The sequence below is a fragment of the Oncorhynchus mykiss genome, chromosome 15 (assembly GCF_013265735.2).
Source record: "Oncorhynchus mykiss isolate Arlee chromosome 15, USDA_OmykA_1.1, whole genome shotgun sequence".
Taxonomy (NCBI): domain Eukaryota; kingdom Metazoa; phylum Chordata; class Actinopteri; order Salmoniformes; family Salmonidae; genus Oncorhynchus; species Oncorhynchus mykiss.
The window spans coordinates 9,958,396-9,985,958 of record NC_048579.1 but is presented as its reverse complement, the minus strand read 5'-3'; the positions used below and the strand labels follow the sequence as shown (position 1 = coordinate 9,985,958).

The following is a 27,563-nucleotide window of genomic DNA, read 5'->3' as shown; positions in this document are numbered from 1 at the left end:
TAGTATACAGCGTTGTACGAGATCTTCGGTTTCTTGGCAATTTCTAGCATGGAATAGCCTTCCTTTCTCAGAACAAGGATAGACTGATGAGTTTCAGAAGAAAGGTCTTTGTTACTGGCCATTTTAAGCCTGTAATCGAACCCACAAATGCTGATACTCCAGATACATAACTAGTCTAAAGAAGGCCAGGTTTATTATTTCTTTAATCAGAACAACTTTTTTCAGCTGTGTTAACATAATTGCAGAAGGGTTGTCTAATGATTAATTAGCCTTTTAAAATGATAATCTTGGATTAGCGAACACAACGTGCCATTGGAACACAGGAGAGATGGTTGCTGATAATGGGCCTCTGTACGCATATGTCATAACAAATCAGCCGTTTCCAGCTACAATAGTCATTTACAATATTAACAATTTATTTCTGATCAATTTGATGTTATTTTAATGGACAAAAAAATGAGCTTTTCTTTCAAAAGCAAGGACATTTCTAAGTGACCCCAAACTTTTGACCGGTAGTGTACCTTCATTTAGACAAGTAAGTCGTTGAGAGCAAATTATTATTTTACAATAATAACCTGGCAAACTACTCGAGGGAACATTGTACTGTTTATCAGCAGATACAATAAATCTGAAACAGAATATACTCTATAATTCAACTTCATATCAGGAAGATACGAAGGGACAATAATAACTCCTTTTACGATAAGAACCAGGTAGGCTGAACTATACCAAACACGTTTTAAAATCTGATTCAGAATACAAAGTTGTATATCAGCTTTAGATCATGCGTAAGAGAGGATAAGTGGAAACCCTCTCAGCATTTTTTTATTTCCTCTTCAGAGCTAAGAAGTTTTCTGAGCCTCTCCTCAGCGTGTTTTATGAGGAAGCCTTGACTTCACCTTCCCAATGGCCTAAAGGATAGGAAATAGAGCTATCACACATGCACATATCTGGCGGAAGGAGAGAGAGGAGGCAGGAGAGAGAGGAGGCAGGAGAGAGAGGAGGCAGGGAAGAGAGGAGGCAGGGAAGAGAGGAGGCAGGGGAGAGAGGAGACAGGAGAGAGAGGAAGCAGGGAAGAGAGGAGCCAGGGAAGAGAGGAGGCAGGGAAGAGAGGCGGCAGGGAAGAGAGGAGGCAGGAGAGAGAGGAGGCAGGGAAGAAAGGAGGCAGGGAAGAGAGGTGGCAGGGGAGAGAGGATGCAGGAGAGAGAGGAGGCAGGAGAGAGAGGAAGCAGGGAAGAGAGGAGCCAGGGAAGAGAGGAGGCAGGGGAGAGAGGAGGCAGGAGAGAGAGGAGCCAGTGAAGAGAGGAAGCAGGGAAGAGAGGAGGCAGGAGAGAGAGGAGGCAGGAGAGAGAGTAGGCAGGATAGAATGGAGGAAGGGGAGAGAGGAGGCAGGAGAGAGAGGAGGCAGGAGAGAGAGGAAGCAGGGAAGAGAGGAGGCAGGTAAGAGAGGAGGCAGGAAGGAGAGGTGGCAGGGAAGAGAGGAGGCAAGGGAGAGAGGAGGCAGGAGAGAGAGGAGGCAGGAGCAGGAGAGAGAGGAAAAACAGCAGGAGGAGGGGGAGGGAAGGGGGGATCAGTAGGACGATGAGAAGAAAAAAGAGTGTGTGTGTGTGTGTGTGTGTGTGTGTGTGCGCGCCTGCATGTGCGTGTGTAGCCACAGAGAAAGGATGGAGGGGTTGGCCACCACTCAGCTCTATCAGTATCCATCAGTCTGCCAGCTGACCAGCCTACAAGACACAAACAACCCATCAGCACTAGCAGCTGAGCATTACGACCCGGCCTGCACATCACTGGCTGTCCCTGTGAGTATGTGTGTGCAATACGTGCTCTCAGAAATCACAGGGGAAATACCAAAAGCTTGGTCTAACTCAAACACATTCTCTGTGAAATGATTATGATGGTATTACAGAGGCATGAAAAATGATGAGAACTCTTTGGAATGACCTTGATTTCTGCATAAATTAGTCATACAATTTGATTTGATCTTCATCTTAGTCACAACAATAGACGAACATAGTCTGCTTAAACTAATAACATACAAAATCTAGTATTTTTTTGGTCTATATTGAATACATTATTTAAACTTTCACAGTGTAGGTTGGAAAAACTATGTGAACTCCGAGGCTAATGACTTCTCCAAAAGCTAATTAGAGTCAGGAGTCAGCTAACCTGGAGTCCAATGAATGAGACGAGATTGGAGATGTTGGTTAGAGCTGCCTTGCCCTATAAAAAACACTCACACAATTTCAGTTTGCTATTCACAAGAAGTATTGCCTGATGTGAACCATGCCTCGAACAAAAGAGATCTGAGAAGACCTAAGATTAAGAATTGTTGACTTGCATTAAGCTGGAAAGGGTTACAAAAGTATCTCTAAAAGCCTTGATGTTCATCAGTCAGTAAGACCAAGTGTCTATAAATGGAGAAAGTTCAGCACTGTTGCTACTCTCCCTAGGAGTGGCCGTCCTGCAAAGATGACTGCAAGAGCACAGAGCAGAATACTCAATGAGGTTAAGAAGAATCCTTGAGTGTCAGCTAAAGACTTACAGAAATCTCTGGAACATGCTAACATCTCTGTTAACGAGTCTACGATACGTAAAACACTAAACAAGAACGGGGTCATGAGAGGTCATGAGACACCACGGAAGAAGCCACTGCTGTCCAAAGAAAGCATTGCTGCATGTCTGAATTTCGCAAAAGAGCACCTGGATGTTCCACAACGCGTTTTACTAAATATTCTGTGGACAGATTAAACTACAGGTGAGTGGTATGGAAGGAACACACAACACTATGTGTGGAGAAAAAAGACACACCACACCAACATCAAAACCTCATCCCAACTGTAAAGTATGGTGGAGGGAGCATCATAGTTTGGGGCTGCTTTGCTGCCTCAGGGCCTGGACAGCTTGCTATCAACGACGGAAAAATGAATTCCCAAGTTTATCAAGACATTTTTCAGGAGAATGTAAGGTCATCTGTCCGCCAATTGAAGCTCAACAGGACGAACCCAAAACACAGAAGTAAATCAACAGCAGAATGGCTTCAACAGATGAAAATAAGAGTCCTGACCTCAACCCGATTTAAAATGCTGTGGCATGACCTCGAGAGAGGTTCACACCAGACATCTTAAGACTATTGCTGAACTGAAACAGTATCGTAAAGATGCATGGTCCAAAATAACTCCTGACCAACTACAGTTTGGTGGAGTTTATTGCTGCCAAAGGAGGGTCAACCAGTTATTAAATCCAAGGGTTCACATACTTTTTCCCTCCACTGTGAGTGTTTACACGGTGTGTTCAATAAAGACATTAACACCACTGTCTATTGCTGTGACTTAGATGAAGATCAGATCAAATGTTATGACCAATTTATGCAGAAATCAAGGTAATTCCAAAGGGTTCACATACTTTTTCTTGAAACTGTAGATAGTAAACATATGGCAACATAATCAATAATATTACAAGGTGATAGCTTTGTGGGCACTAAGGTATTCAATAAACCAAATCATTACTCAAATATGATAAGAACAGCCCAGAAGAGATTATTACCTATTCCAGTTTCAAAACGCCTATTCAAGTCAAATATGAAATGAATATAATCCTAAATCCAGTGAGATACCTAACTGCCAAGACATCAAATGGTCCAGAATACAGTGCAGACACATTATAAGAGATTTGAATCTGGAGGTATGCGTGTTCTCTCTGCCTTCTCTCTTCACTACTCCGTCCTCTGTACTGTCTGGTAACCAAGAGATTAGACCTTATTCCTTTAGTACTGAGGGGCTACTGTCACTGTTACAGGTGTCAGGGAGTGTGCATAGATGAGAGAGAGAGAGGAATCATGGAGAGAGAGAGAGAGAGAGAGAGAGAGAGAGAGAGAGAGATAGAGAGAGAGAGAGAGAGAGAGAGAGAGGAATCATGGAGAGAGAGAGAGAGGGGAATCATGGAGAGAGAGAGAGAGGAATTATGGAGAGAGAGAGAGGAATCATGGAGAGAGAGAGAGAGAGAGAGGAATCATGGAGAGAGAGAGAGAGGAATCATGGAGAGAGAGAGAGAGAGAGAGAGAGAGAGAGGAATCATGGAGAGAGAGAGAGAGAGAGAGAGAGAGAGAGAGAGGGGGGGGAATCATGGAGAGAGAGAGAGAAAGAGAAAGAGAGAAATCCAGAAACAGATGATATAGCATCTATTTTAGATAAAGAGAGACAGAACTCTGTCTTCAGAAGAGATGGGGTGTTCTTCATAAGACTAGTACACTATGAGGAGAGACAGAACAGAGACATAAGGCTATAAGACATCTGTATCTGTTTGAAAACACAACTGGACCTGTTTTCACTGTTTTCATTTTCAGTGTTTTGTCAATTGAATGTTCACCATTTTGCCTTTAGAATTTGGAACTTCCACCCCTTCTCCCCCTCTCCTCTCCCCTCTCCTTTTCTCCCCCTCTCCTTCTCTCCCCCTCTCCTCTCCCCTCTCATTTTCTCCCCCTCTCCTTCTCTCCCCCTCTCTCTCTTTCCCTCTCCTCTCCCCCTCTTCTCTCCCTCTCCTCTCCCCCTCTTCTCCTCTCCCCCTCTCCTTCTCTCCCTCTTTTCTCATGATTTGGTTGGGTCTAATTGTGTTGCTGTCCTGGGGCTCTGTGGGGTCTGTTTGTGTATAATTAAGACGGATGTCTGACTGATTTAAGCCAATGAAAGATTCCAACGTGAAATTGTCCCTAAAGTCATATTAGAACCTGTGTCTGTTTGAGTACAGCTCATGTTACAGTCTTCAGAGCACAGCTGTCAGTTAACATGTCGGTAGGGAATTTAAATGTTAATCAGGTATGCTGTAATTGTGTGAAAAACATATTTACACATAGTTTGTAGTCTCGCCTTAATGTATGACATCAAATACGAAGGTGTTCAGTATAGACGGAGTAGTGAAGGCACACAATGAAGTAGTCATTATCACTGTCAACACCATCATCCAGGGTCAAACCACTATGCTCCGAACCTCGTCACCCCTCTCAGTCCCTTAAATGGATCAGTCCAAGCTTTCATTGAGTGTGCTCTGCATCTCTACTCCTTCTGCCAATCCACTGACTCCGTCCTCTGTATTTTTCCATGCATTTAAATGGACGAGTTATTTCGACTTGACTAATTGAATTAGCGCTGCTATTGGAGCTAGAGGAGGTGTTTCGTTAGCTCTTGATTAGCAGGGGTAATTGTCTCTCAGACAGAGGGCGTAGTGGGAAGACAGAAGCTGACGAAATACAACACACTGGGAACTGGGATTTTACATCCTGCAGTAGATGTCTTCATTGTAGCAAACATAAAAATAGAGTTGTTTTTTCATGGCATTTTATACCATGAATGCACAAATGGGCCATGAATAGCTGCAGAGACAGGCTAAAGGCTCAGATAAATATATCCACTATTTATTTCACTGACTGCACTCCCCATTGAATGTAAACAATGCTGCTGCCACTACAGAGGTGATCTAATAACAATTGTCTAACGCTTCGATCCACAACACTGTCTAAACAGCTACACTGCCTTTGTGTTCCTGTTTAGATTTTCTGTGTCAGAGGAAATAGCTTACTAATGATGGATTATAATGGGATATTTTCCTGTCTCTGAAGGATGTTCTATTAACAATACAACAGACAGAGAGAGAGAGAGAGAGAGAGAGAGAGAGAGAGAGAGAGAGAGAGAGAGAGAAAGGGAGAGAGAGAGAGGGAGAGGGAGAGAGAGGGAGAAATGGAGAGAGAGAGAGAGAGAGAGGGGGAGAGGGAGAAAGGGAGAGAGAGAGGGAGAGAGGGAGAGAGAGGGAGAAATGGAGAGAGAGAGAGAGAGAGAGAGGGAGAGGGAGAATGGGAGAGAGAGAGGGAGAGAGAGGGAGAAAGGGAGAGAGAGAGAGAGAGGGAGTGAGAGAGGGAGAGAGAGAGAGGGAGAGAGGGAGAAAGGGAGAGAGAGAGAGGGAGAGGGAGAGAGAGGGAGAAATGGAGAGAGAGAGAGAGAGAGAGAGAGAGAGAGTGAGAGAGGGAGAGAGGGAGAGAGAGAGAGGGAGAGAGGGAGAAAGGGAGAGAGAGAGAGGGAGAGAGAGAGAGAGAGGGAGAGGGGGAGAGAGGGAGAAATGGAGAGAGAGAGAGAGAGAGAGAGAGAGAGGGAGAGGGAGAAAGGGAGAGAGAGAGGGAGAGAGGGAGAGAGAGGGAGAAATGGAGAGAGAGAGAGAGAGAGAGAGAGAGAGGGAGAGAGAGGGATAAATGGAGAGAGAGAGAGAGAGAGAGAGAGAGAGGGAGAGAGGGAGAAAGAGAGAGAGAGAGGGAGAGAGGGAGAAAGGGAGAGGGAGAGGGAGAGAGAGGGAGAAATGGAGAGAGAGAGAGAGAGAGAGAGAGAGAGAGAGAGAGAGAGGGAGAGGGAGAAAGGGAGAGAGAGAGGGAGAGAGAGGGAGAAAGGGAGAGAAAGAGGGAGAGAGAGAGAGAGAGAGAGAGAGAGAGAGAGAGAGAGAGAGAGAGAGAGAGAGAGAGAGAGAGAGAGAGAGGGAGAGAGAGAGAGGGAGAAAGGGAGAGAGAGAGAGCGAGGGAGAAAGGGAGAAAGGGAGTGAGAGAGAGTACCAGATGGCTCCCGAGTGGTGCAGCGGTCTAGGGCACTGCATCTCAGTGCTAGATGCATCATTACAGACCCAGGTTTGATTCCATACTGTATCACAACGGGCCGTGATTGGGAGTCTCATAGATAGGCGCACAATTGGCCCAGCGTCATACAGGTTAGAGTTTGGTCGGGGTAAGCCGTCATTGTAAAATAATAATTTGTTCTTTAACTGACTTGTCTAGTTAAATAGAGGTTAAAATAAAACATGAAAAATAAAATAAAGATGCTCAGCTCCGCTCACATGTATTGGTCTGAGGCCAAACCACACTACTAACAACATTGGACACTTTATGGAACACAAAGACTTCACTATCTCATCCTGGAAAATCCTAGACCTGAGGTCATCTGCTTTTGGTCTAAAGAGCAGAAATCAGAAATACAGACTTCGTCATTATTCAAGAAACCTGGTATAGATGAGATGGACCCACTGGTTGCCCTCTAGGTTACAGAGAGCTGGCAGTCCCATCCACCAAACAACCAGATGTGGAACAGGGAAGGGACTCAGGGGGTATGCTAATTTGGTATAGAGCAGACTGATTTCACCCTATTAAATTAATCAAAACAGGAAAATGTTACATTTGGCAAGAAATTCAAAAGGAAATTATCTCAACAGAGATAACTATTGTAAGGGCCAACGCCGGACAGGAGAAGCAGTTACGGGGAGTCAAACATTTATTCAGGAACAGACATGAAACACGACAGGAACAGCATCAGCACACAGGTAAACAAGGACATATGACAAACAATCCCGAAGCAGGGAACAGAGCTAGGAAACAGACAGATATAGCGAAGGAAATTACACAAGTCATTGAGTCCACGTAAGTCCAGTGAGTGCTGATGCACGTGAAGAGGAAAGGCAGGTGTGTGTAAATGACGGTGGCAGGAGTGCATAATGCAGGGCAGCCTGGTGCCCTCGAGCGCCAGGGGGGAAGAACAGTCCAGGCTACCCCCCCCCCCCCCCTAATAGAATCCCCAATAGAATCCCCAACAGAATACCCAATAGAATCCCCAATATAATCCCCAATAGAATCCCCAATAGAATCCCTGTACTTTAATGAAAACAGCTTCTCCATCCTAGAGGGGGAGATCAACCATTTCCAGGCCCAGGGACATGTACTAGTCTGTGGCGACCTAAACGCCAGAACCGGACAATAACCTGACACCCTCAGCACACAGGGGGACAAACACCTACCTGGAGGTGACACCATTCCCTCCCCCATACGCCCCCCTAGACACAACTACGACAACATAACCAAAACAAATGTGTCAGAACTCCTGCAGCTTTGTCGCAAGCTGGGTATGTACATTGTCAATTGTAGGCTTTGAGGGGACTCCTACGGTAGGTACACCGATAGCTCATCTCTTGGCAGTAGTACTGTAGACTACTTTATCACTGACCTCAACCCAGAGTCTCTCAGAGCGTTCACAGTCAGCCCACTGACACCCCTATCAGATCACAGCAAAATCACAGTCTACTTGAACAGAGCAAAACTCAATCATGAGGCATCAAAGCCAAAGGAACTGAATAATTTTTAAAAAATGCTATAGATGGAAGGAAAGTAGTGTGAAAACCTACCAAAAATGAATTTGGCAACAACAAATTCAATCCCTTTTAGACAACTTCCTGGACAAAACATGTCACTGTAATAGTGAAGATGTAAACTTGGCAGTTGAAAACCTAAACAGTATTTTTGACATCCCTATCAAATGTGTCCTTTTAATTAACAATCCAATCTTTTCAGCCCTTTAACAAATAAAAAATAACAAAAATCAAGAACACATACATGATCAAATACAAATACAAATCTTAGAATCAACTATTAAAGACCAGGACCCACTGGATTCTCCAATTACATTGAAGGAACTACAGGACAAAATACAAATACCAACCCAAAAAGGCCTGTGGTGTTGATGGTATCCTCAATGGAATTATAAAATATACAGACCACAAATTCCAATTGGTTATATTTAAACTCTTTAACATCACCCTTAGCTCCGGAATCTTTCCCAATATTTGGAACTAAGGACTGATCACCCCAAATTTGACCCCAATAACTAACGTGGGATATGCTTCAACAGAAACCTTGGGGAAATCCTCTGCAATATCATTAACAGCAGACTCTTACATTTCCTCAGTGAAAACAATATACTGAGCAAATGTCAAATTGGCTTTTTACCAAATTACCGTACGACAGACCACGTATTCACCCTGCACACCCTAATTGACAAACAAACCAACCAAAACAAAGGCAAAGTCTTCTCATGATTTGCAGATTTCAAAATGCTTTTTTAACTTAATTTGACATGAGGCTAAACAAATTGATGGAAAGTTGGGGGGAAAAACATGCAACATTATCAAATCCATGTACATAAACAACAAGTGTGCGGTTAAAATTGACATAAAGAAATAAAATATTAAATAAATCATTCTCTCTAATATTATTCTGACATTTCACATTCTTAAAATAAAGTGGTGATCCTAACTGACCTAAGACAGGGAATTGTTACTAGGATTAAATGTCAGGAATGGTGAAAAACTGAGTTTAAATGTATTTGGCTAAGGCGTATGTTAACTTCCGACTTCAACTGTAAAACACACACGTTTCTTCACACAGGGCTGTGGGGTGAGACAGGGATGTAGCTTAAGCCCCACCCTCTTCAACATATATATATATCAATTAACTGGGCACTAGAACAATCTGCAAAACACGGCCTCAAACGAATAGAATCTGAAGTCAAATGTCTACTGTTTGCTGATGATCTGGTGCTTCTGTCCCCAACCAAGGAGGGCCTACAGCAGCACTTAGATCTTCTTCACATGTGCTTTCAGACCTGGGCCCTGACAGTAAATATCAGTAAGACAAAAATAATGGTGTTCCAGTTGCCAGGACCACAAATACAAATTCCTTCTAGACACTGTTGCCCTAGAGCACACAAAAAACTATACATACCTTGGCCTAAACTTCAGCGCCACATGTAACTTCCAGAAAGCTGTGAACGATCTGAGGGACAACGCAAGAAGGGCCATAAAATGTGACATACCAAAATGTGACATACCAAAATGTGACATACCAAAATGTGACATACCAAAATGTGACATACCAAAATGTGACATGCCAAAATGTGACATACCAAAATGTGACATACAAATTAGGATCTGAATAAAAATACTTGAATCAGTTATAGAACCCATTGCCCTTTATGATTATGAGTTCTGGGGTCTGCTCACCAACCAAGAATTCACAAAATGGGACAAACACCAAATTATCCCTGTAGAGCAGAATTAGGCCGATATCCACTAATTATCAAAATTCATAAAAGAGATGTTAAATTCTACAACTGCCTAAAAGGTAGTGATTCCCAAACTTTCCATAACAAAGCCATCGCCTACAGAGAATTGATCCTGGAGAAGAGTCCCCTAAGCAAGCTGGTCCTGGGGCTCTGTTCACAAACACAAACAGACCCCACAGAGCCCCAGGACAGCAACACAATTAGACCCAACCAAATCATGAGAAAAGAGGGAGATAAGGAGAGGGGGAGAGGAGAAGAGGGGGAGAGGGAGAGAAGAGGGGGAGAGGAGAGGGGGAGAGAAGGAGAGGGGGAGAGGAGGGAGATGAGAGGGAGAGGAGATGGAGAGGGGGAGAGAAGGAGAGGGGGAGAAGGGGTGGAAGTTCCAAATTCTAAAGGCAAAATGGTGAACTTTCAATTGACAACACAGTGAAAATGAAAACAGTGAAAACAGGTCCAGTTGTTTGTTGACTTAGTTTTTATTTGATGACTAAATTATTTGTCATTCCTTATTAAAGTCATCATCTCATCTCTGCTCAGGCAGTAGCAGTCAAACAGCCAGACAACCTTCTCTGTTCTCCCCACACTGTACTGTCTGTAGTCATCCTATTTAGCTAGCCTGCCTACTAAGCATGTTGCAGAGCTGTCTTTAGTCATCCTATTTAGCTAGCCTGCCTACTACGCATGTTGCAGAGCTGTCTGTAGTCATCCTATTTTGCTAGCCTGCCTACTAAGCATGTTGCAGAGCTGTCTGTAGTCATCCTATTTTGCTAGCCTGCCTACTAAGCATGTTGCAGAGCTGTCTGTAGTCATCCTATTTAGCTAGCCTGCCTACTAAGCATGTTGCAGAGCTGTCTTTAGTCATCCTATTTAGCTAGCCTGCCTACTACGCATGTTGCAGAGCTGTCTGTAGTCATCCTATTTTGCTAGCCTGCCTACTAAGCATGTTGCAGAGCTGTCTGTAGTCATCCTATTTTGCTAGCCTGCCTACTAAGCATGTTGCAGAGCTGTTTGTAGTCATCCTATTTTGCTAGCCTGCCTACTAAGAATGTTGCAGAGCTGTTTGTAGTCATCCTATTTAGCTAGCCTGCCTACTAAGCATGTTGCAGAGCTGTCTGTAGTCATCCTATTTTGCTAGCCTGCCTACTAAGCATGTTGCAGAGCTGTCTGTAGTCATCCTATTTAGCTAGCCTGCCTACTAAGCATGTTGCAGAGCTGTCTGTAGTCATCCTATTTTGCTAGCCTGCCTACTAAGCATGTTGCAGAGCTGTCTGTAGTCATCCTATTTAGCTAGCCTGCCTACTAAGCATGTTGCAGAGCTGTATGTAGTCATCCTATTTAGCTAGCCTGCCTACTAACCATGTTGCAGAGCTGTCTGTAGTCATCCTATTTTGCTAGCCTGCCTACTAAGCATGTTGCAGAGCTGTCTGTAGTCATCCTATTTAGCTAGCCTGCCTACTAAGCATGTTGCAGAGCTGTCTTTAGTCATCCTATTTAGCTAGCCTGCCTACTACGCATGTTGCAGAGCTGTCTGTAGTCATCCTATTTTGCTAGCCTGCCTACTAAGCATGTTGCAGAGCTGTCTGTAGTCATCCTATTTTGCTAGCCTGCCTACTAAGCATGTTGCAGAGCTGTCTGTAGTCATCCTATTTAGCTAGCCTGCCTACTAAGCATGTTGCAGAGCTGTCTTTAGTCATCCTATTTAGCTAGCCTGCCTACTACGCATGTTGCAGAGCTGTCTGTAGTCATCCTATTTTGCTAGCCTGCCTACTAAGCATGTTGCAGAGCTGTCTGTAGTCATCCTATTTTGCTAGCCTGCCTACTAAGCATGTTGCAGAGCTGTTTGTAGTCATCCTATTTTGCTAGCCTGCCTACTAAGAATGTTGCAGAGCTGTTTGTAGTCATCCTATTTAGCTAGCCTGCCTACTAAGCATGTTGCAGAGCTGTCTGTAGTCATCCTATTTAGCTAGCCTGCCTACTAAGCATGTTGCAGAGCTGTCTGTAGTCATCCTATTTAGCTAGCCTGCCTACTAAGCATGTTGCAGAGCTGTCTGTAGTCATCCTATTTTGCTAGCCTGCCTACTAAGCATGTTGCAAAGCTGTCTGTAGTCATCCTATTTAGCTAGCCTGCCTACTAAGCATGTTGCAGAGCTGTATGTAGTCATCCTATTTAGCTAGCCTGCCTACTAACCATGTTGCAGAGCTGTCTGTAGTCATCCTATTTTGCTAGCCTGCCTACTAAGCATGTTGCAGAGCTGTCTGTAGTCATCCTATTTAGCTAGCCTGCCTACTAAGCATGTTGCAGAGCTGTCTGTAGTCATCCTATTTAGCTAGCCTGCCTACTATGCATGTTGCAGAGCTGTCTGTAGTCATCCTATTTAGCTAGCCTGCCTACTAAGCATGTTGCAGAGCTGTCTGTAGTCATCCTATTTAGCTAGCCTGCCTACTAAGCATGTTGCAGAGCTGTCTGTAGTCATCCTATTTAGCTAGCCTGCCTACTAAGCATGTTGCCTTACAAACTCATTTTACTACTTCTTCAAAGTAAACTGCTCAAAAAAATAAAGGGAACACTAAAATAACACATCCTAGATCTGAATGAATGAAATATTCTTATTAAATACTTTTTTCTTGACATAGTTGAATGTGCTGACAACAAAATCACACAAAAATTATCAATGGAAATCAAATTTATCAACCCATGGAGGTCTGGATTTGGAGTCACACTCAAAATTAAAGTGGAAAACCACACTACAGGCTGATCCAACTTTGATGTAATGTCCTTAAAACAAGTCAAAATGAGGCCCAGTAGTGTGTGTGTGGCCTCCACGTGCCTGTATGACCTCCTTACAACGCCTAGGTATGCTCCTGATGAGGTGGTGGATGGTCTCCTGAGGGATCTCCTCCCAGACCTGGACAAAGGATCTGCCAACTCCTGGACAGTCTGTGGTGCAACGTGGCGTTGGTGGATGGAGCGAGACATGATGTCCCAGATGTGCTCAATTGGATTCAGGTCTGGGGAACGGGCGGGCCAGTCCATAGCATCAATGCCTTCCTCTTGCAGGAACTGCTGACACACTCCAGCCACATGAGGTCTAGCATTGTCTTACATTAGGAGGAACCCAGGGCCAACCACACCAGCATATGGTCTCACAAGGGGTCTGAGGATCTCATCTCGGTACCTAATGGCAGTCAGGCTACCTCTGGCGAGCACATGGAGGGCTGTGCGGCCTCCCAAAGAAATGCCACCCCACACCATGACTGACCCACCGCCAAACAGGTCATGCTGGAGGATGTTGCAGGCAGCAGAACGTTCTCCACGGCGTCTCCAGACTCTGTCACATCTGTTACATGTGCTCAGTGTGAACCTACTTTCATCTGTGAAGAGCACAGGGCGCCAGTGGCGAATTTGCCAATCTTGGTGCTCTCTGGCAAATGCCAAACGTCCTGCACGGTGTTGGGCTGTAAGCACAACCCCCACCTGTGGACGTCGGGCCCTCATACCACCCTCATGGAGTCTGTTTCTGACCGTTTGAGCAGACACATGCACATTTGTGGCCTGCTGGAGGTCATTTTGCAGGGCTCTGGCAGTGCTCCTCCTGCTCCTCCTTGCACAAAGGCGGAGGTAGTGGTCCTGCTGCTGGGTTGTTGCCTTCCTACGGCCTCCTTCACGTCTCCTGATGTACTGGCCTGTCTCCTGGTAGCGCCTCCATGCTCTGGACACTACGCTGACAGACACAGCAAACCTTCTTGTCACAGCTCGCATTGATGTGCCATCTTGGATGAGCTGCACTACCTGAGCCACTTGTGTGGGTTGTAGACTCCGTCTCATGCTACCACTAGAGTGAAAGCACCGCCAGCATTCAAAAGTGACCAAAACATCAGCCAGGAAGCATAGGAACTGAGAAGTGGTCTGTGGTCACCACCTGCAAAACCACTCCTTTATTGGGGCTGTCTTGCTAATTGCCTATAATTTCCACCTGTTGTCTATTCCATTTGCACAACAGCATGTGAAATTTATTGTCAATCAGTGTTGCTTCCCAAGTGGACAGTTTGATTTCACAGAAGTGTGATTGACTTGGAGTTACATTGTGTTGTTTAAGTGTTCCCTTTATTTTTTTGAGCAGTGTACTCTACTTGTTGCTGTGTTATTTACATGCTGTCTGTGCCATCTGTGTGTATCTAACCTAACAGCTGGAAAAAACAGGTGCAGTGGTTACCACGTTTTTGCGCTGAACTTGGTAGAAAATATGCTTAATGGAAACTACAACTCCCTTCAGCCCAACATCCCAGTTCTTGATTTGATGTCTCTTTTGAATGATTTGATTTATCTGTCGAGAAATGGCACATTGGGCTCACAAAAAAACTGAACTAAGTGGAAGTTAAGTAATTGAACCGAATGATCAATTAGTTGTTTAATAACCCACCAAAAAATAAGGACATTTCGGTTAATTGCTGAGCACTACTGAAGTACCACAGGACAGACAGAGGGCATTTATCTGGCTGACACAGCAACTGGCACGTCTCTCTGAGTCTGCAAACAACACACTAGCAAGAGTCCCCCAGTTTAATTTTAAGTGATGAATGGTTTGTTTAAGAGAAAATTAGAGGGGTTTTAATCAATAACGCTGAAAGTATTTCTAGAGGTCTGGTTTATTATTCGTTCATACATCGAAGAATAACCTTGGTTGTTTTGACGTGCTCATAAATATTTAGTTTTGGTACATTAGGGATTAAGCCTGAGCATGGATCACATGAAATGGTAATTCTACTCGGTCTCTCATTTTATTGCAAAAATCATACAAGGCACAAGCATAGCTCTCAGTACTTATTTTCATCAAAACACACACTTATGTTATTCATGTCAGCACAGTGCAATGATAAATCCTGTTAACCAATGCCAATGGGTATGTACTGTACTAAAGCACCATGATAGGTGGTAGCGAATGAAATAGGCAAGTGTGGGTGTAGTTTGTAGGATATTTCCCAAAGAAGACACATTTCTACAGTAAAACTCCTTTCTCTTCTCTACACATCTCAATGTGGAGAAGTAAAACGAAGAAGAAAAAGCTGAATATTCTGGTACAGCTCTCTTTGTTGTTAATAGTACTACTCATAAACAGGTTTCCCTTCGCAAATCACCTTCATCAATCGGTAATGCACTTAATAGCAGCTGAGAGGCAACAGCAGGGAGACATCTTTCATATGAAACACAACGACAGACAACAACTATATCTATAAGACATGCCAAGGCTGAAAATCTCACCACAAATTAATATGGGCCAAAAAGATGAGAGGGTAAAGAGTTAGAGGTCAGGGGGAAAGCAGAGGAGGGTAAAGAGTTAGAGGTCAGGGGGAAAGCAGAGGAGGGTAAAGAGTTAGAGGTCAGGGGGAAAGCAGAGGAGGGTAAAGAGTTAGAGGTCAGGGGGAAAGCAGAGGAGGGTAAAGAGTTAGAGGTCAGGGGGAAGGCAGAGGAGGGTAAAGAGTTAGAGATCAGGGGGAAAGCAGAGGAGGGTAAAGAGTTAGAGGTCAGGGAGAAAGCAGAGAAGGGTAAAGAGTTAGAGGTCAGGGGGAAAGCAGAGTAGGGTAAAGAGTTAGAGGTCAGGGGGAAAGCAGAGGAGGGTAAAGAGTTAGAGGTCAGGGGGAAAGCAGAGGAGGGTAAAGAGTTAGAGGTCAGGGGGAAAGCAGAGGAGGGTAAAGAGTTAGAGGTCAGGGGGAAAGCAGAGGAGGGTAAAGAGTTAGAGGTCAGGGGGAAAGCAGAGGAGGGTAAAGAGTTAGAGGTCAGGGGGAAAGCAGAGGAGGGTAAAGGAGTTAGAGGTCAGGGGGAAAGCAGAGGATGGTAAAATGAGGAGAGTAGAAGAAAAGTGGGTGAGAATTAGAGGTCCAGATTACCATGGTGATGAAATGGGGTGGAAAGGGGATGGAGGGATCTACACTCTGATTTAGTGGTGCTAGTGGAGCGACGGGTGAGATATCAGAGAAGAGGGATGATTGGATGAGGGGATGGAGGGATCAACACTGATTTAGTGGTGCTAGTGGAGCGATGGGTGAGATATAAGAGAAGAGGGATGATTGGATGAGGGGATGGAGGGATCTACACTCTGATTTAATGGTGCTAGTGGAGCGACGGGTGAGATATAAGAGAAGAGGGGTGATTGGATGAGGGGATGGAGGGATCGACACTGATTTAGTGGTGCTAGTGGAGCGACGAGTGAGATATAAGAGAAGAGGGATGATTGGATGAGGGGATGGAGGGATCTACACTCTGATTTAGTGGTGCTAGTGGAGCGACGGGTGAGATATAAGAGAAGAGGGATGATTGGATGAGGGGATAGAGGGATCTACACTCTGATTTAGTGGTGCTAGTGGAGCGACGAGTGAGATATAAGAGAAGAGGTGATTGGATGAGGTGGTGGGGAGAGAAGAAGGGATGACATGGGACATATTTTTTTAACCAGCCCTATCCCAGCGAGCGCCAACAAAAGAGTGACTCCCACGGGCCCCTGCCTTTCTCTATGGGGGGTCCTTACCTTTTGCTGTCTCTCTGTCTTTCTCTCATGTCTCTGTCTATCACTGTCTTCTATCTCCCATCTCTTATTCCTCTATTCCTCCCTCTCCTTCTTTTCCTTCATGTCTAGTGTTATCTTCCCCTCTCGCTCTCTTACTCTACATTGCTCCATCTCCCTCCTTCTCCCTCTCGCTCTCTGATTATTTCACCTCTTCCCCTCTCCATTCCTTCTATTTCCTTCTAAGAGATGCATATAAACCAACATACAGTATTCAGCCATGGAAATGACTACAGAGAAGACTACTGTTAGATATATAGGGCCATTAACACTGACTACAGAGAAGACTACTGTTAGATATATAGGGCCATTAACACTGACTACAGAGAAGACTACTGTTAGATATATAGGGCCATTAACACTGAATACAGAGAAGACTAATGTTAGATATATAGGGCCATTAACACTGACTACAGAGAAGACTACTGTTAGATATATAGGGCCATTAACACGGACTACAGAGAAGACTAATGTTAGATATATAGGGCCATTAACACTGACTACAGAAAAGACTACTGTTAGATATATAGGGCCATTAACACTGACTACAGAGAAGACTACTGTTAGATATATAGGGCCATTAACACTGACTACAGAGAAGACTACTGTTAGATATATAGGGCCATTAGCACTGACTACGATGACTGGCAGACTCCTCTGATCCAGCTTAGCCTAGTGATAGTTCTCTCACACCCCACTCTTAGCCTAGTGATAGTTCTCTCACACCCCATTCTTAGCCTAGTGATAGTTCTCTCACACCCCACTCTTAGCCTAGTGATAGTTCTCTCACACCCCACTCTTAGCCTAGTGATAGTTCTCTCACACCCCACTCTTAGCCTAGTGATAGTTCTCTCACACCCCACTCTTAGCCTAGTGATAGTTCTCTCACACCCCATTCTTAGCCTAGTGATAGTTCTCTCACACCCCACTCTTAGCCTAGTGATAGTTCTCTCACACCCCACTCTTAGCCTAGTGATAGTTCTCTCACACCCCACTCTTAGCCTAGTGATAGTTCTCTCACACCCCACTCTTAGCCTAGTGATAGTTCTCTCACACCCCATTCTTCTAGAGGACAACTGTGTCACGTTCTGACCTTAGTTCCTTTGTTTTGTCTTTTGTTTTAGTATGGTCAGGGCTTGAGTTGGGTGGGTTGTCTACGTTAGTTTGTCTATGATTTTCTATTTATTTTGGCCTGGTATGGTTCTCAATCAGAGGCAGCTGTCAATCGTTGTCCCTGATTGAGAACCATATTTAGGTAGCCTGTTTTCCATTGTGTTTTGTGGGTGGTTGTTTTCAGTCTTTGTGTGTCTACACCAGACAGAACTGTTCCGGTTCTTTCTTTGTTTTGTTATTCAGTGTTCAGTTTACTTTATTAAAAAGATGAACACGTACGCTGCGCATTGGTCCTCACCTTCTTCCCACGACAGCCGTTACAAACTGCATGAAGTCTATTGCACAAATCAAGCCCTTAGGATCTCCTGACACAATAATCATTATCTTGGCTTCACTGACAGCACTCGACATAATGGTGTTGTTATGATGCGTATAACAGTGTGAAATATTTTAAATGTACCCTGGGTTGTTATTACTGTAACTGCTATGACAGGTGTTGTGTATTGTTTGTGACAGATTTGTATTGGCCCAACTGACGGCTGGCCTGTTCCAGTATTACTGTATTACTGTGTTAATGTAGACAGATTAAAAAAAATGTAAAAACAATGTTTTTAAAAGAGACCAGACTTGTTATACCTGATGTGATGTTCCAACAAACTGACTGTGAGCTAGACATTGAGGGGAAGAGAGAGAAGGGGGGGGGGGGGGGGGGCTAAAGGTAGGAAAAATGAAGAGAGAGATAATACTAGGAAGAAAGAGTCTGAGAAAAGAGAGATGTGAGGAAGTTGCAGGGAGTTGAATATGAGAGTTAAAGGAAGATACATAGGAAAGGTGATGAAGAGGGAGAAAGAGAGAGGATAAAGAGAGAGAATGTGGGAGGATAGAGAGATAGAGAAAGAGGGAGGAATAGAGAGGTAGAGAAAGAGAGAAGGATAGAGGGATAGAGAAAGAGGGAGGAATAGAGAGGTAGAGAAAGAGAGAGGATAAAGAGAGAGAATGAGGGAGGATAGAGAGATAGAGAAAGAGGGAGGAATAGAGAGGTAGAGAAAGAGAGAGGATAAAGAGAGAGAACGAGGGAGGATAGAGAGATAGAGAAAGAGGGAGGAATAGAGAGGTAGAGAAAGAGAGAAGGATAGAGGGATAGAGAAAGAGGCAGGGATAGAGGGATAGAGAAAGAGGGAGGGATAGAGGGATAGAGAAAGAGGGAGGGATAGAGGGATAGAGAAAGAGGGAGGGATAGAGAGATAGAGAAAGAGGGAGGAATAGAGAGATAGAGAAAGAGGGAGGGATAGAGAGATAGAGAAAGAGGGAGGGATAGAGAGATAGAGAAAGAGGGAGGGATAGAGAGATAGAGAAAGAGGGAGGAATAGAGAGATAGAGAAAGAGGGAGGGATAGAGAGATAGCGAAAGAGGGAGGGATAGAGAGATATAGAGAGATGGAGAAAGAGGGAGGGATAGAGAGATAGAGAAAGAGGGATAGAGAGATGGAGAAAGAGGGAGGGATAGAGAGATATAGAAAGAGGGAGGGATAGAGAGATAGAGAAAGAGGGAGGGACAGAGAGATAGAGAAAGAGGGAGGGATAGAGAGATAGAGAAAGAGGGATAGAGGGATAGAGAGATAGAGGGGGACATATGGGTAGCAATGGCTGAGGGACTGGCAATGCTGGTAAAGACTCACCTGGATCAGCGAGAGGTCCTCCAGATTGAGTCTGAACAGGTGGTTTCTGAAAGGAAAAGAGACAAGGAGGAGAGATGAAGGTATAATCTTCTCTAAAAAGACACAATCTGAAAAAAGAGAAGTGGACAGGAGACCATTTCCAAAAATATCTCTGGGTTATTTTACTCCCATATTGGTTATTTCCTCTACCTCATCAAACCTTTGATTAATCACAGCTATCTTTCTGGGTCACTCCAAAGGGCCTGTTCAGATGTAACTACATACATACTATATTACTGCCAGTCGAAACTAGTTATATCTTTGTGGTTTTGAATAGAAATCCAGTCTAAACCGAACAGAATAAAGATTACATACTTTACAAATTTCCTGTAGATACAGATGCAGTGGTGGAAAAAGTACAAATTTGAGTAAAAGTATTAATAGAAAATGACTTAGTGAGTCCTCCAGATCAGAGGCAGTAGGGATGACCAGGGATGTTCTCTGTTTAGTGAGTCCACCAGATCAGAGGCAGTAGGGATGACCAGGGATGTTCTCTGTTTAGTGAGTCCTCCAGATCAGAGGTAGTAGGGATGACCAGGGATGTTCTCTGTTTAGTGAGTCCTCCAGATCAGAGACAGTAGGGATGACCAGGGATGTTCTCTGTTTAGTGAGTCCTCCAGATCAGAGGTAGTAGGGATGACCAGGGATGTTCTCTGTTTAGTGAGTCCTCCAGATCAGAGGCAGTAGGGATGACCAGGGATGTTCTCTGTTTAGTGAGTCCTCCAGACCCGAGGCAGTAGGGATGACCAGGGATGTTCTCTGTTTAGTGAGTCCTCCAGATCAGAGGCAGTAATGATGACCAGGGATGTTCTCTGTTTAGTGAGTCCTCCAGACCAGAGGCAGTAGGGATGACCAGGGATGTTCTCTGTTTAGTGAGTCCTCCAGACCCGAGGCAGTAGGGATGACCAGGGATGTTCTCTGTTTAGTGAGTCCTCCAGACCAGAGGCAGTAGGGATGACCAGGGATGTTCTCTGTTTAGTGAGTCCATCAGATCAGAGGCAGTAGGGATGACCAGGGATGTTCTCTGTTTAGTGAGTCCTCCAGACCCGAGGCAGTAGGGATGACCAGGGATGTTCTCTGTTTAGTGAGTCCTCCAGACCAGAGGCAGTAGGGATGACCAGGGATGTTCTCTGTTTAGTGAGTCCTCCAGATCAGAGGCAGTAGGGATGACCAGGGATGTTCTCTGTTTAGTGAGTCCTCCAGATCAGAGGCAGTAGGGATGACCAGGGATGTTCTCTGTTTAGTGAGTCCTCCAGATCAGAGGCAGTAATGATGACCAGGGATGTTCTCTGTTTAGTGAGTCCTCCAGACCAGAGGCAGTAGGGATGACCAGGGATGTTCTCTGTTTAGTGAGTCCTCCAGACCCGAGGCAGTAGGGATGACCAGGGATGTTCTCTGTTTAGTGAGTCCATCAGATCAGAGGCAGTAGGGATGACCAGGGATGTTCTCTGTTTAGTGAGTCCTCCAGACCCGAGGCAGTAGGGATGACCAGGGATGTTCTCTGTTTAGTGAGTCCTCCAGACCAGAGGCAGTAGGGATGACCAGGGATGTTCTCTGTTTAGTGAGTCCTCCAGATCAGAGGCAGTAGGGATGACCAGGGATGTTCTCTGTTTAGTGAGTCCTCCAGATCAGAGGCAGTAGGGATGACCAGGGGTGTTCTCTGTTTAGTGAGTCCTCCAGATCAGAGGCAGTAGGGATGACCAGGGATGTTCTCTGTTTAGTGAGTCCTCCAGATCAGAGTCAGTAATGATGACCAGGGATGTTCTCTGTTTAGTGAGTCCTCCAGATCAGAGGCAGTAGGGATGACCAGGGATGTTCTCTGTTTAGTGAGTCCTCCAGATCAGAGGCAGTAGGGATGACCAGGGATGTTCTCTGTTTAGTGAGTCCATCAGATCAGAGGCAGCAGGGATGACCAGGGATTTTCTCTGTTTAGTGAGTCCTCCAGATCAGAGGCAGTAGGGACGACCAGGGATGTTCTCTGTTTAGTGAGTCCTCCAGATCAGAGGAAGTAGGGATGACCAGGGATGTTCTCTGTTTAGTGAGTCCTCCAGATCAGAGACAGTAGGGATGACCAGGGATGTTCTCTGTTTAGTGAGTCCACCAGATCAGAGGCAGCAGGGATGACCAGGGATGTTCTCTGTTTAGTGAGTCCTCCAGATCAGAGGCAGTAGGGATGACCAGGGATGTTCTCTGTTTAGTGAGTCCTCCAGATCAGAGGCAGTAGGGATGACCAGGGATGTTCTCTGTTTAGTGAGTCACCCATATCAGAGGCAGTAGGGATGACCAGGGATGTTCTCTGTTTAGTGAGTCCTCCAGACCAGAGGCAGTAGGGATGACCAGGGATGTTCTCTGTTTAGTGAGTCCATCAGATCAGAGGCAGTAGGGATGACCAGGGATGTTCTCTGTTTAGTGAGTCCTCCAGACCCGAGGCAGTAGGGATGACCAGGGATGTTCTCTGTTTAGTGAGTCCTCCAGACCAGAGGCAGTAGGGATGACCAGGGATGTTCTCTGTTTAGTGAGTCCTCCAGATCAGAGGCAGTAGGGATGACCAGGGATGTTCTCTGTTTAGTGAGTCCTCCAGATCAGAGGCAGTAGGGATGACCAGGGATGTTCTCTGTTTAGTGAGTCCTCCAGATCAGAGGCAGTAATGATGACCAGGGATGTTCTCTGTTTAGTGAGTCCTCCAGACCAGAGGCAGTAGGGATGACCAGGGATGTTCTCTGTTTAGTGAGTCCTCCAGACCCGAGGCAGTAGGGATGACCAGGGATGTTCTCTGTTTAGTGAGTCCATCAGATCAGAGGCAGTAGGGATGACCAGGGATGTTCTCTGTTTAGTGAGTCCTCCAGACCCGAGGCAGTAGGGATGACCAGGGATGTTCTCTGTTTAGTGAGTCCTCCAGACCAGAGGCAGTAGGGATGACCAGGGATGTTCTCTGTTTAGTGAGTCCTCCAGATCAGAGGCAGTAGGGATGACCAGGGATGTTCTCTGTTTAGTGAGTCCTCCAGATCAGAGGCAGTAGGGATGACCAGGGATGTTCTCTGTTTAGTGAGTCCTCCAGATCAGAGGCAGTAGGGATGACCAGGGATGTTCTCTGTTTAGTGAGTCCTCCAGATCAGAGTCAGTAATGATGACCAGGGATGTTCTCTGTTTAGTGAGTCCTCCAGATCAGAGGCAGTAGGGATGACCAGGGATGTTCTCTGTTTAGTGAGTCCTCCAGATCAGAGGCAGTAGGGATGACCAGGGATGTTCTCTGTTTAGTGAGTCCATCAGATCAGAGGCAGCAGGGATGACCAGGGATTTTCTCTGTTTAGTGAGTCCTCCAGATCAGAGGCAGTAGGGACGACCAGGGATGTTCTCTGTTTAGTGAGTCCTCCAGATCAGAGGCAGTAGGGATGACCAGGGATGTTCTCTGTTTAGTGAGTCCTCCAGATCAGAGACAGTAGGGATGACCAGGGATGTTCTCTGTTTAGTGAGTCCACCAGATCAGAGGCAGCAGGGATGACCAGGGATGTTCTCTGTTTAGTGAGTCCTCCAGATCAGAGGCAGTAGGGATGACCAGGGATGTTCTCTGTTTAGTGAGTCCTCCAGATCAGAGGCAGTAGGGATGACCAGGGATGTTCTCTGTTTAGTGAGTCACCCATATCAGAGGCAGTAGGGATGACCAGGGATGTTCTCTGTTTAGTGAGTCCTCCAGATCAGAGGCAGTAGGGATGACCAGGGATGTTCTCTGTTTAGTGAGTCCTCCAGATCAGAGGCAGTAGGGATGACCAGGGATGTTCTCTGTTTAGTGAGTCCATCAGATCAGAGGCAGTAGGGATGACCAGGGATTTTCTCTGTTTAATGAGTCCACCAGATCAGAGGCAGTAGGGACGACCAGGGATGTTCTCTGTTTAGTGAGTCCTCCAGATCAGAGGCAGTAGGGACGACCAGGGATGTTCTCTGTTTAGTGAGTCCACCAGATCAGAGGCAGTAGGGACGACCAGGGATGTTCTCTGTTTAGTGAGTCCTCCAGATCAGAGGCAGCAGGGATGACCAGGGATGTTCTCTGTTTAATGAGTCCATCAGATCAGAGGCAGTAGGGATGACCAGGGATGTTCTCTGTTTAGTGAGTCCTCCAGATCAGAGGCAGTAGGGATGACCAGGGATGTTCTCTGTTTAATGAGTCCTCCAGATCAGAGGCAGTAGGGATGACCAGGGATGTTCTCTGTTTAATGACTCATCCAGATCAGAGGCAGTAGGGATGACTAGGGATGTTCTCTGTTTAGTGAGTCTGCCAGATCAGAGGCAGTAGGGATGACCAGGGATGTTCTGTGTTTAATGAGTCATCCAGATCAGAGGCAGTAGGGATGACCAGGGATGTTCTCTGTTTAGTGAGTCACCCATATCAGAGGCAGTAGGGATGACCAGGGATGTTCTCTGTTTAGTGAGTCCACCAGATCAGAGGCAGTAGTGATGACCAGGGATGTTCTCTGTTTAGTGAGTCCATCAGATCAGAGGCAGTAGGGATGACCAGGGATGTTCTCTGTTTAGTGAGTCCACCAGATCAGAGGCAGTAGTGATGACCAGGGATGTTCTCTGTTTAGTGAGTCCATCAGATCAGAGGCAGTAGGGATGACCAGGGATGTTCTCTGTTTAGTGAGTCCTCCAGATCAGAGGCAGTAGGGATGACCAGGGATGTTCTCTGTTTAGTGAGTCCTCCAGATCAGAGGCAGTAGGGATGACCAGGGATGTTCTCTGTTTAGTGAGTCCATCAGATCAGAGGCAGTAGGGATGACCAGGGATTTTCTCTGTTTAATGAGTCCACCAGATCAGAGGCAGTAGGGACGACCAGGGATGTTCTCTGTTTAGTGAGTCCTCCAGACCAGAGGCAGTAGGGACGACCAGGGATGTTCTCTGTTTAGTGAGTCCACCAGATCAGAGGCAGTAGGGACGACCAGGGATGTTCTCTGTTTAGTGAGTTCACCAGATCAGAGGCAGTAGGGATGACCAGGGATGTTCTCTGTTTAGTGAGTCCTCCAGATCAGAGGCAGTAGGGACGACCAGAGATGTTCTCTGTTTAGTGAGTCCACCAGATCAGAGGCAATAGGGATGACCAGGGATGTTCTCTGTTTAGTGAGTCCTCCAGATCAGAGGCAGTAGGGACGACCAGGGATGTTCTCTGTTTAGTGAGTCCTCCAGATCAGAGGCAGCAGGGATGACCAGGGATGTTCTCTGTTTAATGAGTCCATCAGATCAGAGGCAGTAGGGATGACCAGGGATGTTCTCTGTTTAGTGAGTCCTCCAGATCAGAGGCAGTAGGGATGACCAGGGATGTTCTCTGTTTAATGAGTCCTCCAGATCAGAGGCAGTAGGGATGACCAGGGATGTTCTCTGTTTAATGAGTCATCCAGATCAGAGGCAGTAGGGATGACTAGGGATGTTCTCTGTTTAGTGAGTCTGCCAGATCAGAGGCAGTAGGGACGACCAGAGATGTTCTCTGTTTAGTGAGTCTGCCAGATCAGAGGCAGTAGGGATGACCAGGGATGTTCTGTGTTTAATGAGTCATCCAGATCAGAGGCAGTAGGGATGACTAGGGATTTAAGTGTGTGAATTCGACACTTTACCTGTCCTGCTAAGCATTCAAAGTGTAACGAATACTTTTGGGCATCAATGAAAATGTATGGAGTAAAACATGCATTATTTTAGTCAACAAAAATATAAACAGTAAAGTCAAGTACCGATACCCCAAAAACTACTTAAGTAGTACTTTAAAATATTTTTACTTATGTACTTTACACCACTGCACAGATGTAGGATCAGCTCACTCTTTCCAAAGTCCAACCTCAACCGTTAGTGGGGAAAATACTAAACTGATCTTGAATCTGTGTCTAGGGGTCACCTCGAGACAAATGCATCCCTGAGCGAATTTTTGTTTTAACAGACCATAGGACCTAAGGCTGTGTGAGTGTGCGTGGGCCCACATTCATGTGTGTGTGTGTGTGTGTGTGTGTGTGTATCAGAGAGTCCAATGGTGAAACTTCACTTGAATAAGGCTCTTGCCTTAGGCTCTTTTGAATGGTTACATTTAGATTGTAAGCCAACTAAAAAAAAACTGTCTGGTCTTTCAAACTTTCCACAAAACAGTATGAGCTAATGAGTAGTCTGTAGAATGAGTATGCCTGTTCTTCTACGATCAATGGTTTCAGTTTGATTGTATAAGTTCAGCATTCTGGCACAAGACTCATCATCATAGCAGATTTATTATTCATATTAATATTATTATTTAGCAGAGTGACGTTTAATATTAAGGCTGTTTCATTTCTTTTTATTTTAAACATATTTTTTATTTTCACCCCTTTTTTCTCCCCGATTACGATCTTGTCTCATCGCTGCATCTCCCCGACGGGATCGGAAGAGGCAAAGGTCGAGTCATGCGTCCTCTGAAACATGACCCTGCCAAGCCGTGCTTCTTAACACACGCCTGCTTAACCTGGAAGCCAGCCGTACCAATGTGTCAGAGGAAACACTGTTCAACTGACAACTGAATTCAGCCTGCAGGCGCCTGGTCCACCACAAGGAGTCACTAGAGCATTATTGGCCAATTAAACCCTCCCCCAGCCAAACCCTCCCCAAACCCGGACGACGCTGGTTGTGCACTGCACTATGGGATTCCCGATCACGACCAGTTGTGATACAGCCGGGATTGAACCCGGGTCTGTAGTGATGCAGTGCCTCAGACCGCTGTGCCACTCGGGAAAGGATGTTTAATTTCTAATCAGTTTTGGCCAGGAATGTCAGAGAATCAATCCTGTCAGGTTCAGGTCAAACCGGGTTCAGCAAGTTATTCGTTTTACAAATATGAAAGAGCTCTTCACCACTTTTCAACCTCATGCTCATTATCTCCAGTACAATACTAATGTCCACATCTGTAAATAGCAAAACACATTCATATAACTAATAATAACAATAATAGATTTGCTTTATATAGCTAGTGTTTCTAATACAGAATCTCCAAGTCTCTTGACATCATCAAAAGTTTAAACATTTTAGAAACTGTCCTTTTCAAACACTATGAGGTTCGCCGTGACGTGGGGAGGAAGAAAACGCCCTCAGTTGGGCTAGAAACTCCTTGCAGGTGTTGAAAGTGACTATTTAAAAAAACATTTTGTTAATACTACCCTATGAGAGATTTTTTCTGAACTTTCTTCTAATCTTTTTAGATCACAGATCATACAGAAATGTGCTGTTTTCACATATGTGGACACTGGTTTGGTCCTGGAGATTATGAAAAGTGGTGGAATTGCCCTTTAATTCATGTCAAGAAAGTAAATCATCTAGGCATCTATTCTGTAATATTATACTCCCACTGAAACCACGACAGGAGCACCTATAGACACACACACACACACACACACACACACACACACACACACACACACACACACACACACACACACACACACACACACACACAAGCCTATCCATCTTCTAAAGAGCTGCTACAGCCTTTCACAGGCCAGGCTGTGGTCTAAGACCATTTTACACTATATTAACATCTACAATCGATCTGCCGCCATTATAACTCTCTCTGGCCATCGGGTCACAGACACACCCTCTCTGTCTAACTCTATTTAACGTTTAGACATTTAATTTGATCATGTAACGTCGACACCGGACGTTCTAAGACAGTTCAATGTGACTCCTCTAACGTTAAACGTCTTATATTAAACCAACTGGATCTAAAATACAGACTTATTGGACTCATGGAATCTTCCAGTCAGACTGATCCAACACACAGAGAATATAGAGCCCATTCAGTCAGACAGAGTAGGTCCTTGTCCCAAATCAAGCCCTAGACTCCTGGACAATCTTCAACGATCCCTCTCAGCCAGACAGAGTAGGTCTTGTCCCAAATCAAACCCTAGACTCCTGGACAATTTTCAACGATCCCTCTCAGCCAGACAGAGTAGGTCTTGTCCCAAATCAACCCCTAGACTCCTGGACAATCTTCAACGGTCCCTCTCAGCCAGACAGAGTAGGCCTTGTCCCAAATCAACCCCTAGACTCCTGGACAATCTTTAACGATCCCTCTCAGCCAGACAGAGTAGGCCTTGTCCCAAATCAACCCCTAGACTCCTGGAAAATCTTTAACAATCCCTCTCAGCCAGACAGAGTAGGCCTTGTCCCAAATCAAACCCTAGACTCCAGGACAATCTTCAACGATCCCTCTCAGCCAGACAGAGTAGGCCTTGTCCCAAATCAAACCCTAGACTCCTGGAC

The 27,563-nt window shown here is 45.3% G+C and overlaps 1 protein-coding gene across 3 annotated transcripts in view; it reads right to left on the bottom strand.

Annotated features, from left to right (window-relative positions):
* The window catches only part of LOC110489566 (semaphorin-5A), a 282,353-nt gene that overhangs the window by 167,493 nt on the left and 87,297 nt on the right, over positions 1 to 27,563 (bottom strand). For all 3 annotated transcript variants that reach the window (XR_005036038.1, XM_036943684.1, XM_036943683.1), the window contains exon 4: positions 19,266 to 19,311. Coding sequence is in view for 2 of the 3 variants with exons in the window: in XM_036943684.1 (XP_036799579.1) it covers positions 19,266 to 19,311 (46 nt within the window). In the remaining variant the exon portion in view is untranslated. The remainder of the gene's footprint in view (positions 1 to 19,265; positions 19,312 to 27,563) is intronic.